This window comes from Notothenia rossii (assembly GCF_949606895.1).
Source record: "Notothenia rossii genome assembly, chromosome: 4".
Lineage (NCBI taxonomy): Eukaryota > Metazoa > Chordata > Actinopteri > Perciformes > Nototheniidae > Notothenia > Notothenia rossii.
This window is the reverse complement of record NC_136902.1, coordinates 66218347-66239531: the sequence shown is the minus strand read 5'-3', so window position 1 is coordinate 66239531 and position 21185 is coordinate 66218347. Positions and strand designations below refer to the sequence as shown.

Below are 21185 nucleotides of genomic sequence, written 5' to 3'. Positions count from 1 at the left end.
TGCGTTGTTGTTTGATAGTGCGGGCTATTGTAACAGCAATTTTTTAAATTTAAATTATAAGTAAGTGCAATACATGTTTTAATGTTAAATAAAATCTTCTGAAGCCAGCCAGAAATGTACATTACTCTTTCATTTTATGTATTTAGATAAATATGTTATTAGTTGCTTTTTACCTTATTATTAACTGTGTGGTTAAATCTGTTTTCAGCTGCTAATATAAGCAGAGACATGCTGCCCAGCCTATCTAAGGAGGACTTGCGTGATCTCCTTCCCGGGCCTGAGCCAGGGCTCTCGACTAACTTTTTTCACCATCCTCCCAGAACCGTCCCGAAATACAATCTAAGCCGTCCCGAAATTAATGTGGACCGTCCAGAATTAAAAATATTAGTTTTTCTATTACTTATCATTAGTTAAAATCATTAAAAGTGACCTTTAACATAAATAAAACATCATACAAATCATTAGATGATAATTCATCAACCTTTTTATTTGAGTAAATCAGTCAATCACATGACAAAGGCCAAATATATTTAAACAAACACACAAACGAGAAAATTACTAATATTGAATCAAATCAAGTCCCATCCAATTAACAAAAAAAATCCAACACTCTGTCCTGAAGACAGAACCCAGAGTAACCACTAACCAGGAGGACAGTCTGTAACACAGTCAGGAGACCTTTACAAACTGCCCCGCCCCCTCGCACACAGACGGGAGAGAGAGATCTCGTCTGGATTGGAAAGCTCGAAAATACATCATAGACGCATGTTGTAGTCTTATTGCATATTAGAAACGGAGTTGGATAAACTAAAACTGCGATATAATGTTTATGTAGCAATACTACATATGACATATATTTTTTAAATGTCTCCAGTACCGATAAAAAGTCAGATAACGTCGGAGCTTAACGTTACCACTGTCTTTAATAATTCCGGCCCGGGCGGAGCCCGTTTAATACCGGGGCTCGGTACCCATCCATACATGGGGAGAGGCGCAGCATATTGCTAAGGACTAAATACGATGGAGGGTTCTCATCTCAGCCTTATTACCCATAGGGGATGAAGAGGAGTAAGTAAATAAAGAGGCCGGCGCTCCAGGGTCTGGTTCTGCTGTGCGTTTTTGTGATGTAACTAGGGCTGCAACAAACGACTAATTTGATAATCGATTAATCTATCGATTAATGAAACGATTAATCGATTATTTGGATCGTTAAGGTTTTAACTGTACTACTACTTTTATCAATACTGCTTATCGATCCGGTCCTTTTAACGATAGTATTAACGGTTCTTTTGACAAGAAATAAGGTAAACTAACTCAACAAATTGTGAACAAAACTAACATTGCTTTTTATTTTAATTAAATGCATAATATTTCACATCAAAAGAAACAACAATGTTTTAACAAATCATATTAAATAATCTGATGACAGAACTGTAAACAGAATAGCTGAAACTTTAACAAAATAACTAATTCAGTTACCTCTAATCATTAACCTATGTTTTTATAACTGAGTTAACTCTGTGTTGCTGCTAGCATACATAACACCTGACGTGGAAAGGTTACTCTTGGAAGGGGCTACAGAGCTACTAGAAAGACAGCCGAACCCGGTGCATTCCTCCGTCTGAATGTGGTGCACTTTTGCTAAATGTTTAGACAAATTGCTCGTTTTACCGCCTTTATATGATAAACTGTTATTGCAATTTTGGTAACGAGCATTGTCCACATCGAGACGGATAAAGTTTAACCACACCTCGGAGCGCGTTCTCTCCGCCATCTCCTGCGTGTGTGTGTAAACTGCCCCGCCCCCTCGCAAGCAGGCGGGGGAGAGATCGCTCGTCTGAATTCGGAAGATCGAAAATACATTATAGACGCATTTTGTAGTCATATTGCATATTAGAAACTGAGTTGGCGACACTAAGACTGCGATATAATGTTTATGTAGCAATAATACATAACATATGTTTTTAAATGTCTCCTGTACCGATAAAAAAGAGCGATAACGTTGGAGCTTAACGGGGTGTAGAACACATGTGATGACGTCACCAACGAATCGACGACTGAATTAGTTGCCAACTAATTTGGTAATCGATTTTAATCGATTAAGTCGATTAGTTGTTGCACCCCTAGATGTAACGGTAAAACATTTCAGAATTCCTCCATGGGATACCATTGTCATTTTACATCACTCAACCCGCGAAATACACACACTCAGTACATAGCCTACTGTAGATAGACCCGCAAATTTGCGGGCCAGGAATTCGTGGGCACAGCCAGCTGTGCGGCTGGCTGACAGCACATGAGCACAGCTTACGTATGTGTGTGTGTGTGTGTGTGTGTGTGTGTGTGTGTGTTTCGCGGGTTGCTAAATGTTTTGTGTGTTTATGTTGACAAGGAGGTCTAATAATTGTGTGCTACCCACAACGTGCAGTCGATTTCATTGTCATCGCCGTTTGTAGTAGAGTTAGCAGGGTATTTTTATTTTAACTCTCGTCCCAAATTCGTCCCAAAATTATTTTTTATCCTCCCTGACACTATTTTTTTCGGCCCCGGGACGACGGGACGTCCTTAAGCTCGAGCCCTGGCCTGAGCACTTCAGAAGAAGAAGAACCATTTGGAGACTCACTCATGATGATAATGAGGTAATTCCAGATTCTAACATTTGAGGGACTTTAAACCTGTAACCAAGTAAGCCTTTCCTAGTCATCATTCAGCTATTTGAAGAAGTAGAGTTTTTTGGTTGTGTTGATTATTTTTTTTGTCACACTCTTTTCATTGTAAATACCATTATTTATATATATATGCATCTTTTATACAGGGCCAGGAGAGAGACCTGTGTAGACCGAGTACCTCTCATGGGACTTGTGATTTCAGCCCTATTCCCACCCCCCAACCTTCCTTGTTTTCCTCCTGCCAAACCCTCTCCATCCCCTGTCTTTTCTCCACCCTCCTTCCCCTCTCAAAGCCCACAACCCCAACATGGTGCCAGCAGAACCGTACAGCTTCCGAGTCCACTGTATGTCTTATACACAGACGCAGAATTGGAGCAATCACAAAGAACCTTTTCTGAAAAGCACCGTGCTGGAGAAGAAGGAGACTATGTCCTTTCCAAAGATCTTCGCTGTCGACTGATCAGGAATACAGTCACAAGTAGGCATGGGCGGTATAATATTTTTCATACCGTCATACCTTGCTGACATCATACCGTGGTATACGGTATATGACGGTATGACTTGGGTCGACTTGAGTGAGGTGGCGTTCGAACGGCGGCAACAATTTTTTTCTAACGGTATATTATATGTTCGGTGTAAAATGCAGCCCGAGCCGGTAGACGCTCGCAAAGTGCCGCGACGTGCACGCAAGTGCAAAACAAGGGCTGTGTACATGACACATTGTGCAAATGGCACATTTTGAGATCGGATACAGGACGCGTTTGTGTAGATGTCCGACGTTTCCATTGTGAGCTAAGTTAACAATATATCATCATACATAAAGAATAAAAAAAAAAGATATTGGATATGCCATATCGTATATGGTAGGCTAATGCACAGTGTACATAATATAGTTCTTAAATCATCCCTGTTGTAATAAATTCGTTTCATTTTAATTTTTTCCCCGTTGTAATAAATTCGTCAAATTTTTCGATCAATTAAAACACAGTTGCAACTTCTATATGTTTCAGATAACTTTATTTACACACATGCAAACACATGTTCAAATGTTCTCAACGGAGAATGAAAATTACTTGCCTATTAATAAGGGCAAAATAGTACAAATGGCACTTTTGGCTGAACAAGCAAGATAGAAAAATAGGGCCCGCCTAATTATACAAATAAAAAGGCTGAATAACTTAAACTTAGGCCCTAATTAAAAATGAAATCCCCTTAGCCTATAAATAGGGCGGTTTGTAGCCTAATCTTAAAAACAATAAATCAATGGCATAAATGTTCTCAACGGAGAATGAAAATAAGGGGAATAAACTAGGCTACAACTGGAAATAATTTAGGTTATGAGGACAGCTTAACTTGGCCCGTCTGCCGCCGCCTGATAAAAAGGCTGAATAACAAAAAATGTAAGCCTACAAGCAGGCATATGGTTTGTAGCCGAATATGAAAAGGCAAATCAAATTCACATTTGGCGCATCTATCTCGCGGACCTCAATCTAGGTTCCTTGCTAAAAAGACAAGCATATTTACTTTGTCTGGCTTTATTTGTGCGCGTTGTGGTGTCACCGTGTTCCCTGCGGTGCTGAAAATACGCTCAGACGCTGCACTTGACGCACATATGCATAGGTATTTGCGGGCCACCATGGAAAGCAACGGTAAGCGTGTCTCATTTACTTTCCACCACTGAAGCGGGGTTTCCCCTGTACCGATTGCGTCCTCCTGTGTTTAGACAACCAGCTCTGCGTGTGCTCGCTCCACTACAGTGAGGACTGGTCTCGCTGCAACCGCTCTCCTTGCCAGCAGACTGGCCAGCGTTGCTTTCTTCTTCTTGGCCGGCTGCTCTTCTCCCGCATCTTGTTGCGCAAACGTGCTCTCTCCTTCCTCCACTCTGATTTTAACTTGACTCGTCTGCCTTCCCAGCACTATCATCTCCGTCTCAATCTCCCTTTTTGTCTCATCCACATTGCTGTAATATTCACGGTAGCGGGGGTCTACAAAGGTGCAGTTTCGCAGCAGTTTTTGCACAGAGTCATTGGCATATTTGGCCTCCAGCTTTGCCAACATCCCCGACTTCAGCTGAGCGGTTAACTCCACATCACTTTCCGATGGAGCAAGAATGTCCTCCTTTAGGAGTTGGAGAATGGGGAGGATGGATGAGCTGGTCACATACGCATCACCCGACAGCGCATCTGTGAATGTGCTCACTGGTTCTAGTCCCTCGTTGACCGCTTTAAGGACATCAACGTCTTGCCATGTCAGGTGGATTGATGCCCGTCTGTCATCTGCCAGCACCTGTCGAATGGCTCGAGCTTGCTCAATGATCTGACTAATCATTTTTTGCTTCGAACCCCAGCGAGTAGGGCAGTCCTGCACATGGAAATATAGTATTAATAATGGCCTAAAATAATAATAATAATAGCCTAATAATATAAGCCAATAACAGAAGCATGCATAGTTACAGCAAGCAAGCAAGCATGTAAGCTATAAATTATAATTATTAATAACTAATAATTAGAGGTGTATCCTGTAGTAATCCAAACTACTGTACTAGGCAGTGACGCCATCACGTCACAGGCAGTAGCCTAGGTCAGTGGTTCTCAAAGTGGGGTCCGCGACCCCCCGGGGGTCCGTGGCACTCTGCCAGGGGGTCCGTGAAAAGTTTTCAGATTCATTCATTTAAATGATCATGATATCATTTTTTTTTTTTTTTTTTTTTTTTACAAAAGGCTTCATAGTTCAACAAATAATATTTTATTTTTTTTATCTAAAATAGTTCATAGATTATGTTCTAATCTAACAAATCTATACATTTAAAAATCGATAACTAGTACGTCAGTCAGAGAGCGCCGCTGCTAGCATCATAGAGATATAACACGGCTATCATAGATGAGAGTAACAAATGCGTCACTTCCGGGCAAAAATAACGGCTCCGCCCACTTTTGGGGGAAAACAATAGTGATGGGAATTCCGGCTCTTCTTGGTGAGCCGGGTCATTTGGCTCGGCTCACCAAGAAGAGCCGGCTCTTTCGGCTCCCAAACGGCTCTTCAGTTTACCACATATTATATCTTTTACAATTAAATCAAATGTAGCCCTATTTTGACTAATGAATTATGTATATGCCTATGTGTACACATATATCACTTAAATTAATCAATACATCCTTTGTACTGAAGTATTCAAAAGTAAAAATGTAAAAGTAAAAAAAAAATGTTTTCATTGCATTTACAGACCCTTGTAACTCTCTGATACCACCCCATGAATGCACTGACTTGCTTGTAGAACCACGCTACACAAAACAGATAGCAACACCTATAAAAACTATTTTAAAAAAGAAGAAGAACCGGCTCGTTCGCGGGCACGAACCGGCTCCCGTCGTTCCCTTAAAAGAGCCGGCTCTTTGAGACTGACACATCACTGACACATCACTAGCTTTCAGTTGAACGGCGGTCAATACAAATTCTGAAGTTTTTGCCAATCCGATCAGAAATGTAAGAAAACCGGTTTTTGGATCTTCAAAGAGCCCGATTCCAATGGCCAGACAGGCAAACAATCACATTAAGCCATTACAAATCGAAGATCGGGCTCGATATATGGTTAAATATAGCAGTAGGCTATTTATTTTCATAGATGAGAGTAACATCTACGTGACTTTACGGCCCCGCCCACTTTTGGGGGAAACAACGGCTGTCATTTGAATGGCGATCGAGCATGAAGCCACAGGGATCTTCTGTTACTGTCCTTTCTTCTTAAAGGAAGTACAGAAACACGTAACTCTGGATTTGTTTTAATGTTTGAGGTGCAATAAACGAGACAGCAGCTTTTTGGCATGATAAAACTATTATGTTCTGCCTCACTCATGAGAGTAACAGCTGGATAAATTACAGCCTTGCCTACTGATTTTCAAAAAAAATTGATCGGATGGGCAAAAACTTCAGAACTTGTATTGACCGCCATTCAAATGACAACGTTGTCTTCCCCCAAAAGTGGGCGGGGCCGTAATTTTTGCCCGGAAGTGACGTAGGTGTTACTCTCATCTATACTACGAAGATGGACAGATATTTAAAACGACCGGTTACGGCTACAAATGAAGTTAATGAAAAACAAAAAACAAAAGATAGGAAATACGATGAGGAGTATCTCCAATATGGATTTATTGAAGTGGAAGGGAAACCAAAATGTCTGATATGCCTGCGGTGTCTTGCCAATGAGGCGATGAAGCCTGCCAAATTGAAGAGGCACCTCAAGACCAAGCATCCAGATTATGTAAAAAAAAGACCGGGCTTTTTTTGAGAGGAAAGGCGAGGACTACCGCAAGCAACAACAACGGATGGTTAATGTTACGTCTGTTTCTGCTAAAGAACAGACGACGAATTTAGGACATGTCTGCTGATATCAAATCACAACTGCTGGAAAGACTGAGAGGGTCTAAATTCGCGGTTCAATTGGATGAGTCCACTGATGTGTCCGGCTCTGCGGAGCTCATCGCACTGGCGCGAGAGGAGAGGGAGAGACGCAGAAGTGAGACTGACTGAGATTACTTTGAGCAACATGCATGGGAATAAGTTACAATATAATACATTTCTCGCTATTCAGATGGTCTGCTGCCTGGTGCTGCTGTTGCGCAATGTGCAGTAGTGTCCTCTTTTCGTACCATGAAATTATCAGTTATGAATTTGTTTTTCACTGCTTGAGAAAATTGACTTGTGGCTGAGAGCGTGTGAAAAATGTCAATTGTGTGAGAGTTGGCAGCCCTGTGAACTCGCTTGACATTATTACGTATGAAACTGCCAATCAGATTTATTTACTTATTAATCGAAGGTGCCGGAACGCTGTTCTGAATCGTTCCGGCCCACCTTAACCCCTGTGTGTGTGTGTGTGTGTGTGTGTGTGTGTGTGTGTGTGTGTGTGTGTGTGTGTGTGTGTGTGTGTGTGTGTGTGTGTGTGTGTGTGTGTGTGTGTGTGTGTGTGTGTGTGTGTGTGTGTGTGTGTGTGTGTGTGTGTGTGTGTGTGTGTGTGTGTGTGTGTGTGTGTGTGTGTGTGTGTGTGTGTGTGTGTGTGTGTGTGTGTGTGTGTGTGTGTGTGTGTGTGTGTGTGTTCTGAAATGCACTTCAAATTATCACTTTTCTCTTGATTTCCCTTTGATATTTTGTTTAGGTACAGTGTTACGTGCAGCTAATTGATTGATTGTTTTATGGGTATTCTGTGTTGAGATGGTGCAAATATTTTTTAATACATATCTAATATCTTTCTAATACATTGCTCTAGTTCTTTCAGATAACTAAGACTATAGAAGTGTAAAAAATAGGCTACGTCAGATTATTCCAAGGGACATACATGTCAAGTCAAGTCAATTTTTATTTTTATAGCCCAAAATCACAAATCAGAATGAGGGGGTCCTTGGTATATTCTCTATCTTGTAAGGGGTCCTTGGCTGAAAAACAATTGAGAACCTCTGGCCTAGGTTACGAGCAGGTTTGACAGTTGACAGTTGTGTTGTGTAATGTGACCTTGAACTACACTCAGTAAATGCTCTGATATAAAACCACCATCTCTTCATTATTGTGCACCACAAACATTACATATCCTTATTAACCTAACCTAAGCAAAGGACAGGATAGCCTATAATTTGGATAGAATAATGATTTGCCAAGCTTAGTTTACCGTTATGAGACTATGCTCAGGTAATCCCAACTCTTGCTGCTTTTTTTTTAGTTCCCTCTTTCGTGGCCAGCTGTGGGAGAAGGCGGCTATGATGGTTCGGCATACTCCAAATGCCCTCTCAGTCTTATGTTTCTGGTCTGCCAGTGCATTTGTTACGGCCAGGTTAAGGTTGTGCCCAAAACAATTAAGCCACGGCCACTTAAGGTTTTTCGTTATTGCAGCTGCGATATTTGCTGCGTTGTCGGTGGTTATTGCCGACAGTTTATTGGCATCTAAACCCCAATCTGTGAGTGCATCGCGGAGGGCTTCACTGATGTTATCGGCTGTATGGTTTTCTGGGAAAAAGCTGGTTTGAAGGCATTTTGATCCCAGTTCCCAGTCAGATGTTATGAAGTGCGCTGTCAAAGACATGTAGGGTACCATGTTTTGTGATGACCACATATCGGTTGTTAAAGCATAGTTGCCGGCCTCCATCACAAGCGATTTAACTTCTTCCCGAACTTTATTGTGCAGGCTGGGTATGGCTTTTTGAGAGAAATATTTTCTTCCGGGCAATTCATATTGAGGATCCAACGTTTTGACCATATCACGGAAAGCACTTTTCTCTACGGTACGAAAGGATACCATATCTTTTGCTATATATCTTGTTACTGCCTCCGTGCACGTTTTCAATTTTTGGCTATCTTTTTTGTACTTTGTTGATTTAGCAAAAACACCCGATATGGTTGGTTGACTCGTGGACTTGGCTGCGGTAACGTTGCTCTCTGAGGATGTCTTCAGTTTCCCAGCAGTTATTGGGTGATGCACTTTGAGGTGTGAATGGAGGTTTGACGTGTTACTCTCTTTTGCTGCAACTGTCTTATGGCAAATAGTACACACAACTTCGTCGGGGTTGACTGGCTCACCTTTTTCATTGGGAGTAAAAGCAAAATAGTCCCAAACAGGCGCAGAGGCATTTTTCTTTTTCACCATGTCTCCGAGTTCGGGGCCGGCAAATGCTGCCGCCATCTTGCTCAGCTCAGCTCTGTGCAGAGCTCTGAGAGCGGGAAAGACGGACTGCCCTCCCCTGCCCTCTGCTGGCGCGTGCTGTGCATTACAACCAATGTCGTCCCTATCAAAACTCCGTGTCAGTGTAATAGAATGAAACACATCTGTGATTTGGCGCACAGTCTGTGACGTCACGGTATTGAAAATCATACCGACGGTATTTCGAAATACCCTGGTATACCGTCATACCGCCCAGGCCTAGTCACAAGCATGATTTCCATTAAAAGAGCAGCTGGGGATGACTTTAACTATCCATGCAGCCGTGAACTCACTGTAATGGTGAAGCGTCTAATTGAGTACTACCCAATGCTTCGGGACAGATCTCAAACCAGTAGAGCTGAGTGGGTACAGGGCTCAACATTAAGGGCTGCCCGATGGCCCGGGGCCATCTAGTATTTAACTCAGGCAATGAAGCCTCACCTGCTGGTTGCCCGATCGGGCAATCTATTATGCCAGCAGCTCGCGGATCCAGTAATGAGTGGCCCGACAGTAAAGCTAAACATATCTATAACTAGTTTAGGTAGTTTGAGAGGTAATTAAAATAGCTACGTGTGATATTCTAACCTAACTCTAAAGTGTGTGTTTTGTCCGCTCACCGCTGCATGTGATCATGCAGTGCTGCGTGTCGACTCGTCAGCAGCAGCTGATCTCTCTCCCGTCAGATTAGACTGGTGTTTATGTCCATATTGATCAGATCCAGCTAGTTCTAGCTAATGATAGGACTACCTGCTTATTAAAAGACACCTAAACAATAAGTGTCGCTATGCAAAAAAGTATAGCGCAGCATTATGCATTTGTTTACATTAGAGATGTCCCGATCCGATCACGTGATCGGGGATCGGAGCCGATCACGTGATTTTCAAAAGATCGGAATCGGGAGGAAAAAAATCGGGGATCGGGATTTCTTTTTTTTCTTTTTTTCTTTTTTTTTTTGTTTTGTTCAATTTCACAAAACAAAAATGACCATGTTCAAGTCTTAAAGTCATCCTGAGGCCTTAGTTTTGATTTCAAATGACAGAACATCATGTATGTGTTGCTTCTTTGGGGCTTGTTTTCATAGACCTGGTTGCTTATTTCTCTCAAATCTGGCAACAGAGTGGGCAGGGCGCAGTGTCTAATAGTAGCAGTAAGCTAACGAGCACTGATAAGCTTTATTTTGTTTTGATCCAATGCTGCACAACTGAACTGATCCAATGCTGCTGTGAAAGAAAGAAGCTATATCCATGTTGGATAGAATATCCAATTTAAATAAAAAAAATAACCTTAAGGGACAACTTGAATGCTTTTTTTTCTCTTAATGCATTGCATAAAGATCGGATCGGGAAAAATCGGTATCGGCAAATTGTCAAAATCAAATGATCGGAATCGGATCGGGAGCAAAAAAAGGTGATCGGGACATCCCTAGTTTACATGCCCACCGGAACCCCGAGGCATTACCAACAGATCAACGCACAATCAACCCATACAGGACATCTCTTTCTCCACATTAAGTGTTAGACATTAGAATTGACTATTCTTGTCTGTCACATACTCTTCTTGTCTGTCACATAAGTGGCGCAACTGAAGCGGTATTGTGCTAAAGGGAAATTATTGTGACCGAAGAGATTTAGATTTGCCGGCCAACGGGAACTCTGACGTCGCCATTTTGTATGCTTCGCGGATGCGCTCGGCTCCTCTCGACTGCTGCTAGGCTCTGCTCGGTCAGCTTCCGGATGAGGAAGCATTCGTTCGACCAACTTACAGTAGATAACATTACAAACATTTTTAACAGGGGCCATAATAGTGTAAATAATGTTTGTTTTGGCAGTTACAACTGAATGTAATGTTTTCTACTTTTTTACATCTGGGAAGGCATTTGCCTTCATCAGATGGAAAGTGTCTTGACCAACAACTTAAGTATTTCTTATAGCTATGCAGGGCATGCAAGCGAGCAAACACAAACAAGAACAAACAAACAAGTGAAATGAAGAATAAAATTGAAATTGTACAATATAATATTGTGCTGGTTCATCTTATAATTCAGTCTAAAGAATGCACCAGACAGCTAAGACCTGCAAAAATCTAAATGTTTTAGGGGGAGGCCCCCCAAACCCTTTGTGGCATTTCGTCCGCACGCATTTTTCAGGGCAATCTCTATTGGGCTCAGGGCCATCTGTAAATTAGCAAGCTAATTTATTCTGAATAGATATACAGTGTTTCCCACACAATGTTAATACTTGGGCGGGCCGCCCAGGTATATTAAGGCCCGCCCAAGTATATTTCGGACCTTTTTTAATTTTTTGTATCCGTCCGCGAGCGACGCCATCTGCGAGTGATTAACTAATGGACAATGAGCCCACGCTCTACGTCTCCTGTGCCTGTTCGCTCTGCGGTTGATGAACTATGGGACAATAATCCCCCCCCTGTTTGCTCTGCGATCGATTAACTAGTGTATGATCCCTCGCTCGACACTTCCTGTTCGTGCTGCCATCGCGTGGAGGGAAACGAGAAACGGAGAAGACGACGTTAATTTAGAAGACGCGGACACTAATGTAAAGTAATTATTTTCTCCTTATTGTGTTGTTGTTTTCTGACTTTGGTAGGAGATTCGAATTATTTGAAGTTAGTGGCAACTAAGAGTGTATTTAACGTAACCAGGCCAACTTTGCTGCGTGCAAGTTACGTGTGCCAAATTAAATATAAAAAATATTATAATTCGTTTTCTCTTCGGGCTATGCCAGTTAGAAGGACACAGATTAACTTAAGCTAAGGTTAGACTGTTAATTTCCCCTGCATTACTCCTCAGATATGAGTATTCAAAAATATTTTAAGAGAATACGGCGTGAGGATGAGGAGGAGAGACGAGGAGAGGAGGAGAGACCACAGGTAACTTAGCCAATGTTAGCATTTTGCTTGCAATGGCAATAATAAATGCATAAGTCTCAATAATGATATATGTCGGTTCATTTGACCTGAAATTATACAATTGCAGTCAACAGTGAGTTGCAATGCAGAGACCAAACTAGATTCAAGCTTGTTTTCAATTCTAGCCGGTGGTCAGTGAAGATGCTGGCACAACTAGTCAGAGTACTGAGGGAGAGGCAGCAGGTCCCAGTGTGGTAGAAGCAGCAGCAGGTCCCAGTGTAGAAGCAGGTGCAGGTCCCAGTGTGATACAAGCAGCAGCAGGTCCCAGTGTGGTACAAGCAGTTGCAGGTGAACAAGCAGCACAGACACAGACATAGTATAATAGCAAGGAGAACTCTACCATTTAAATGCAGCAATAACAATGCATTATTTTCAGATTCCAAGCATCGCCACTCAGGATGGAACCCTGATTGGCTCAAAATGCCACAGTTCAAGAATTGGCTCTACCTCACCCAGCATGGTATGAATGGCATTTGCAAGTTCATATTTGTAATAAAACTTATTTTTTGTAAGAATTAACACGTTTTTCTTTTTAAAAAGGAATGTTTTGCCGAATCTGCAGGCAACACAAGCCTCCAATAAAGAAAGGCCCCTTAAAACGGGCTTTCATAGAAGTTGGGATTCTTGTTTTCCGCAAGGATTATATCGAGCGCCACATCTTCTCAGAGCCTCATCAATATAGTGTAAAGCATCAGGTCTCACTTGCATCAGGTATATCATTTTTTTATGTAAAGCTAATTTCTGCAACCTATCAACCATGTTTGGCTCATATAATGAATGATGTCTTTGCCCTTGGTCTAGGCTACTCAGTGATGCAGGCTTTTGAGCCCACATTTATTATGGAGCATGAGGCCGTCATAGGTGGATTCAAATGCCTTTACTGGCTAGTAAAGAACGAGATTGCTCACCACACCAACTACCCTAAGCTCTTAAGTTTAGCTCAGCTTTTGGGTTGTGATTACTTTGAAAAGCTGAAGGTAAACCTAGTACAAAATGATGCTTGTGAAACTAAGAACTTTAACCAGCTAAATGTTAAATGATCTCTTTTTCTCAGGTGGATCAAAGAAACAAGTATCAATCACACAGAATAGTGGATGAAATGCTGGAGATCCTTGCAGAGATAGTAGATTCGCCTATTTTGGAAGAGATAAGGTCATCTCAAGCAATCAGCCTAGAGGTTGATGAAACCACAGATGTATCTGTAAACCGCCAGCTGGATTTACATGTTAGGTGGGGTATTTTTTAAAGGAATGATGTGCATTTAAATAAAGATGTAGGCCTAGTTAAACTTAATATTTATTAATATGTGTGAAAACCTATACATTTTTATTTTAGACACCTGGATAAAGAGGGTTATGTTTTCAACCACTTCCTTGACCTGGTAACTCTGGAAGATGGGAAAGCTGACAGCGTTGTTGCTGCCATCAAGAGTGTACTACAGAAGAAGGATCTCCCGGTAGACAGGCTCTACGGACTCGGGACAGACGGTGCAGCAGTGATGATGGGTATGGAGTTTATTGTTAAATCCAATGGATTGTGTGAAATGTGTATTGTCAGCTGTTATTAAAGGAAACAAAATGACGCCCTCAACACTGCATTTAATTCTTAAACTTAGGCCGTCTGAATGGAGTGGCAAAGCAGCTCACAGACAGTTTTCCAAAGCTGGTTTCTGTAGCGTGTGCTGCTCACAGACTAGCACTGGCATGCAAAGATGCCTCAAATGCTGTCAGGTATATGGCAAACTTCAGGAACCACCTGCAGGAACTGCACCTATTCTTCCGAAATAGTGCAAATAGGTCAGCCACACTGAGTGCTGCCGCTACCACTCTTGGTCTGAACGACTTGAAAGTCAAGGTGTGTTTTCACCTATTTTCATAATACTATTGTGGTGTCATATTATTTACATATATTTTACTTACCAGTGTTTCTACTTGTTGTTAGGAGGTGAAAGATACAAGGTGGCTATCGCAGCACCTAGCCGTTCAAAACCTCCAGAGGAACCTTCCAGCTGTGCTGGCTGCTCTGGCGGAAGAAGCGAGCACAAGGAAGTGCCCATTGGCCAAAGGTCTATACACCTTCTGTGCCACATACCGCTTTGTGGCTGCCCTCTACCTTCAGGCAGATGTTCTGCCCCACATTGCAATGCTGTCCAAGGTGTTTCAGAGAGCTGATGTGAACTTTCTCCACATAAAAGAGCAGGTAGATTACAAAGAAATGCATTTGATGCTCCCAGTTATTTGCATTATCCATCCTATTATATTGTTGTCTTTTTCCACATTTAGGTGCCAGTCACACTTGTTACTCTGAGGAGAATTCTGGAGGCAGGCGAGCCCCCACTCCCCGGAACGTTCCTTGCTCGCCTACACCAAGACTTGGACAACCCAGGTGGACTTGGGGCGTTTAGCATTGCCGGAGAGGAGGAGAGGATCAGGAGGGGACACGGAATTCTGGAGCGCCCCCGGGAAGATATGTGGGCCAGATTTGTCAGAGATGTAAATACATCCCTTCTTACTTTTACATTCCAATATTTATTTTCCTTGAACTGAAAAATGTATAATATCATTCCAGGTCCTCAAACCTTACATCTGCAGCCTGGAGAGCAACATCGAGAGCAGGTTCCAGCATATTGAAGTGCTGGGGGCCTTCAGTGTCCTGGGTCCAAAGGCAGTTACCTCCAATGATGTAACCAACATTTCAATGTTGTTGACCCTTGCCAACAAATTCATCCCAGGGCAGGATGCCACAGTTATCCAAGAGTGGACCTCCTACAAGCAGCATGTTCTTGAAGGAACATTTAAGGTTGGTAAATACCTAAATTAATATGAACTTGACGCTTAGAATTGCTTGTTTTTACATCTGTAAATGTTTCAATTATACTGTATACTCATTTGCCCTGCCTTGGCTAATCTCTGAAGGACAAGACACAAGCTGAGATCATGCAGCTCCTGGCCAGTGAGAAGGACGAATGGGCAGAAATATACCCAAACCTCAGCCTTCTCTCTTCAGCGGGGTTGGTCATCCCTGTCTCCAGTGTAAACTGCGAGAAGGATTTTTCTACGATGAACAGGGTAAGTGTCATTACCTGTTACATGTCATTCTGTATAGTTCATTTAAAACAAACTGTCTGTTTTACAGGTGAAAACTGACATGAGAAACCGACTGAAAGGGGAGCACCTGGCTGCATGTATGCGGATAGCAGTCAGTGGACCAGCCCCAGAGGCATTCCCATACACACAGGCGTTGGAGCTGTTCTTCAACAAACCCAGACGGATTAAGTGCTCTGACAAACAGTGCCATCTTTGTACAAAATGAATATTGCCATACAGTAATGTAAAGTTAATGAATAAACATGTTGTTAAAACTTGTTGTTTGTCACATGTGTTGCACGTCACAAAGCCCGCCCCGCGGTCCACTCGCACCGCGCTCCGCTCGCAGCCCCCCCCCCCGGCACCTTCCCCCCCAAGTATATTTCAGATCTGTGGGAAACACTGATATATAAAAACTAGGGATGCACCGAATATTCGGCCGCCGAAAATTATCGGCCGAAAATGGTTAAAAAGGCGCTTTCGGCCGAAAGGGTTCTAGCACCGAAAAAATATCACCGAATGTCAGAGAACAGGGTTACGTTGGTAAGCTAACGTGTTGTTGTGATGACGTAATCAAAACGCGGCGACAAGCACGGCGCGCGACCATGCTCGCGGCTGGCTCACAGCCAACATGTCTGCCGCTTGGAGATATTTAAAAATATTAGAAACAGGCGCGGATTGCGATTTGTAAAACGTGTTCAGCTGACATTTCTCGAGGGGGTGTAACTGCAAAGAATTTCACCACTTCGGGATTACTCCACCACTTGAAATCAAAACACCCCGACAAATATGCGGAGTAAGATCAAATCACAAGCACTGACAGCGAGAGACTGTTCAGCGCTGCCTCTCATGTGCTTGATGAGAAGAGGAACAGACTTATGGCTGATAAAGCAGAGAAGCTACTGTTCATTAAAAAGAACCTCCCACTTTTCCTTAATAAGTAAACAAGGCTGGTTTATCATAAGCTTATCTAGTTCTACATTTCTACTCTATACCCACTTTCCTGAACAATTTTCATTGTGAGTTATAATTCACCATCAGGTTATCATTAGGGGGAAATGACAGCAGCACAGTGTTCAATAATTGTACTTTCGGTATCTAAATTACACAATGTTGTTTACATTGTTCATGAGGACAGACCACCTTATTTGCAGATTCTTGAAATTGTAATTTAATTTGTAATTGATTGTGGATTTTGTATCCAGTTTTCACTTTATGTATCTTTATACAATGTTTATTACTTTGCTTATGAGGACAGACAGCCTTATTTACAGATTCTTGAAATTGAATTGTAATTTCATTTGTAAATAGTTACATTCATGTGGATTTATCCAGTTTGCACATTTGTATGCATGCACTTATAGGTGCATTTGTTGTTGTTGAAGGCCTGGCTGTTACAGTCTTTATTTACACTATTTTGTTGTAGGCCTACTGGCCTAGATGTTTATGTAGTTTTAAAGCACCTTGGCTTTGTTCTGAATGCACTTAGTTGTAGTTATCCTACAGAGAAAAGAAAATGCACTTGACTTGGAATTAATGTACTGTATGCATTCAAAAGTGCTGAATAAATGTTTTATGGACCCATAATAGTGATTATTATTTAAATTAAGTTTTGCCATAATCATTTATTTTTCCATAATCAGGCAGCTGAACAACATTGGTAAAAAATGTATACATTATATATATATATATATATATATATATATATATATTTCTATTAATCATTTTCGGCATTCGGTTTTCGGCCAACCGTTTCCTATTTTCGGTATCGGTTTCGGCCAAGAATTTCCCATTCGGTGCACCCCTAATAAAAACCCTCCACTTATTTAAAAAGAACAAATTTCACAAATGTGCTTCTGATACACACAACATTATTTTGTTAGTAGTATTGGTCCACAATACGTATTTAAAAATAGTGTGTGCACAGGGCTCGACATTAAGGGCTGCCCGATGGCCCGGGGCCATCTAGTATTTAGCTCGGGCAATGAAGCCTCACCTGCTGGTTGCCCGATCGGGCAATCTATTATGCCAGCAGCTCGCGGATCCAGTAATGAGTGACCCGACAGTAAAATTAAACATAACTATAACTAGTTTAGGTAGTTTGAGAGGTAATTAAAATAGCTACGAGTGATATTCTAACCGCTCACCGCCGCATGTGATCATGCAGTGCTGCGTGTCGACTCAGCAGCAGCTGATCTCTCTCTCCCGTAAGATTAGACTTCACTCGCGTTTATGTCCATATCGATCAGATCCAGCTAGTTCTAGCTAATGATAGGACTACCTGCTTATTAAAAGACACCTAAACAATAAGTGTCGCTATGCAACTGGGTGAGGCTACAAAGTCTAGCGCAGCATTATGCATTTGTTTACATGCCCACCGGAACCCCAAGGCATTACCAACAGATCAACGCACAATCAACCCATACAGGACATCTCTTTCTCCACATTAAGTGTTAGACATTAGAATTGACTATTCTTGTCTGTCACATACTCTTCTTGTCTGTCACATAAGTGGCGCAACTGAAGCGGTATTGTGCTAAAGGGAAATTATTGTGACCGAAGAGATTTAGATTTGCCGGTTAACGGGAACTCTGACGTCGCCATTTTGTATGCTTCGCGGATGCGCTCGGGTCTCCTCGGTCAGCTTCCGGATGAGGAGGCATTCGTTCGACCAACTTACAGTAGATAACATTACAAACATTTTTAACAGGGGCCATAATAGTGTAAATAATGTTTGTTTTGGCAGTTACAACTGAATGTAATGTTTTCTAATTTTTTACATCTGATGAAGGCATTTGCCTTCATCAGATGGAAAGTGTCTTGACCAACAACTTAAGTATTTCTTATAGCTATGCAAGGCATGCAAGTGAGCAAACACAAACAAGAACAATCAAACAAGTGAAATGAAGAATAAAATTGAAATTGTACAATATAATATTGTGCTGGTTCATCTTATAATTCAGTCTAGAGAATGCACCAGACAGCATCTAAGACCTGCAAAAATCTAAATGTTTTAGGGGGAGGCCCCCCAAACCCTTTGTGGCATTTCGTCCGCACGCATTTTTCAGGGCAATCTCTATTGGGCTCAGGGCCATCTATAAATTAGCTTAGATGGCCCACAGGGCACTGCACTGGTGCATCAGACATACGTATTTCTATGTGCACTGTAATATTTTTGTTAAGTGACCATTTCAATCACATTATACACATATGAATCTTTTTTTGGAAATTCAATTATGAGACGAATTACTAACCCTTGGAATGTAGATTTGAAAGTTTCTCCTATATATTTTCTCTCTCGTTGTCTTAGCTAATGGATGAACTACGGCGGGTCCTCAATCAAGGCAACTCCCACTTAATAGAACTTAAGACCCGGTGGGGGACCTTTTGTGAGAGTGCACAGTTTTATGGAGTTTTCAAAAAGCTCATGAGGCCTCCGCAGCTTGACAAAGGTGATTATTATCTCTGACCAAGTCTGTTTATTAACTGACTGCAGGAAACGGAATGAAACTTTTTTTTTTCAACAGTAAAGCACTCAATTGCCATGATGAAGGCTTTACCAGAGATGTTCCCATCACCTATGGCCCCACCCAAGAAGTTAAGGCATGCAAGTGAGGCTGTGCTCCACGTCCTTGAGGTAAGAACATTTATAAGAATTTTCTCATGTCGACACAAAGAGTGAAATGTTGTGATCATATTTGTTAGGCTTTTTGTGATGATTTCTTTGTCTGTTTTTGTGTCAGTCTGCAGAAGACCCCAACACCTTTCTTCAGACACGACCACTCTCCAGCCCAGTTGTCATCATCTGCGAAACCAACTGTATACTGGCCATTGAAACCATGCCCATGCTCACCTTCCCAAAAAAGGACATTCATGAAAGCGTGATGTATCTCATGGCATGTTATTACACCTTACACCTCACCTATCCTAAGTGCATTGCAACACTTCTGTCTGTGGTGCAGATTAGGGCACTTATATATGAGGGGCCGCTAGGGACATTATTCAGAAATACCGTTCACATACACATGTGAAACACTCACACACACAACTAAAACCAAAATAATTTACAAACATATGTAAAAATCTCTCATATACACATATGAAACGCTCACACACACATGAAATCCAAAGTCATTCACATATACATGTCAAACGCACTCATATACACATGTGATACGTACTCACACACACACGTGAAACGCTCTCACACACATATAAAACACACTATCCCATATCTGTGGGAGAGCGTTTCAGGTGTGTGTGTGAGTGCGTATCACATGTGTATATGAGTGCGTTTGACATGTACTGTATATGTGAATAACTTTGGATTTCATGTGTGTGTGAGAGTGTTTCAGATGTGTATATGAGAGATTTTTACATATGTTTGTAAATTATGTTGGTTTTAGTTGTGTGTGTGAGAGTGTCTCACATGTGTATGTGAACGGTATTTCTGAATAATGTCCATAGCGGCCCCTCATACTTGTAGTCCTATTCAAAATTGGTCGCTGAGTCAAAAGTGTCATGAGAATTTCACTTGCGTTGCATTTTACAGTGAAATAATGTTCTTTTTTTTCTCTAAAGACATATCTGATGACTGACCTTTACTACGCTGTTTGAAAACAAAAAAAACATTAAAAGAAATCATTTGAGACTCATTTTTTTCTTTATGCAAGCAGTCAAAGTTTATATTGATAGGATTAAAGATTTTTGAAGGTTTTGTCTCTACGTTTCTTGGTATTTAGCCTTATTTTAAGAATACTTTAATAGCACCAAATGCTGAATTTAAGTAGATTTTTCTACATATAAAGAAAATAATTCTTAAATCTTATCTTTATCTAGACAAATGTACCTGTTTAAAGTGAAGCTGCACTGGATTTAAGATATGTTGCCTAACATAAAATAGAATTTTGGGACAAAAGCAGTAGAATATGCTGAATTCAAGCACATTTTCCTTATAAGATTAATTCTTAAAGATATTCCTTGCTTCAATTCAAATGTACTTAATTTTGGTTTAAAAACACTTGTTTTAAGATATCTGTAGATCTTTTTAGGCTAGATTTATTTACTTGTTTTAAGAAGGTCTTGGCAAGTGAATTTTTCTTGTTCTGTTGGCAGATCATTTTTCGTATTTTAAGTAATATTACTAATTTTACTATTTATTTTTCTTGTTTTTTGAGACTTACTTGTTGCAGTGTAGTGTGTGTTTACAAGTTTGGACCACTTCATTCAGTACAGTATTGATGTTGCACTTGTTAATGGTCTGTTAAGATGTAGACCTATACACAGAAAACTCATTGGTGAAAAACATTCACTTTTTTAATATGTTACAGTATGCTTAGAAAAGTTGAATATTTTAATGTAAGTTTTACATTTAGATTCCCATTTAGATGATGGTTGAATCAATATTGATTCCTAACACTGATTCAATATAAAATCAACTAAAATGTATATGTAGATTCCCATTTGGATGATGGTTGAATCAATATTGATTCCTAACACTGATTTAATATAAAATCAACTAAAATGTATATGTAGATTCCTATTTAGATGATGGTTGAATCAACATTGATAGTGTCAGTTATGGTTGAAAGTCCAACGTTTATTCAACATTAAAACAATTTACGCTTTCTGTTTAATTTCAATGTCCGGGTTTCAACATGGATTCAATATTTCTGCCTAACCAGATTTCAACATTGATTAAATCATATTTTGCTATCTGGGAATGTGGCTTAGTTCTGTGGGAACGTAATTTTTAGGAGACAGGGTTGGTTCAAAATGAAAAGGGCGCATCCTCTGGGGGCTTGAAAACATTTAGTCAATTCC

At 41.0% G+C, this 21185-nt stretch overlaps 1 protein-coding gene across 1 annotated transcript; it reads left to right on the top strand.

Moving 5' to 3' along the window:
* Positions 1-5111: 5111 nt before the first annotated feature.
* Positions 5112-20017, top strand: LOC307034782 (zinc finger protein 862-like). Its single transcript, XM_079673669.1, has 16 exons — positions 5112-5249; positions 8126-12237; positions 12402-12564; positions 12653-12736; positions 12817-12987; positions 13078-13253; positions 13331-13506; positions 13612-13781; positions 13892-14130; positions 14218-14475; positions 14559-14768; positions 14845-15075; positions 15192-15344; positions 15412-18814; positions 18890-18999; positions 19106-20017. The coding sequence occupies exons 2-14, from the start codon at positions 12160-12162 to the stop codon at positions 15586-15588; spliced, it is 2286 nt and encodes a 761-aa protein (XP_079529795.1). The 5' UTR covers positions 5112-5249; positions 8126-12159; the 3' UTR covers positions 15589-18814; positions 18890-18999; positions 19106-20017.
* Positions 20018-21185: the final 1168 nt, after the last annotated feature.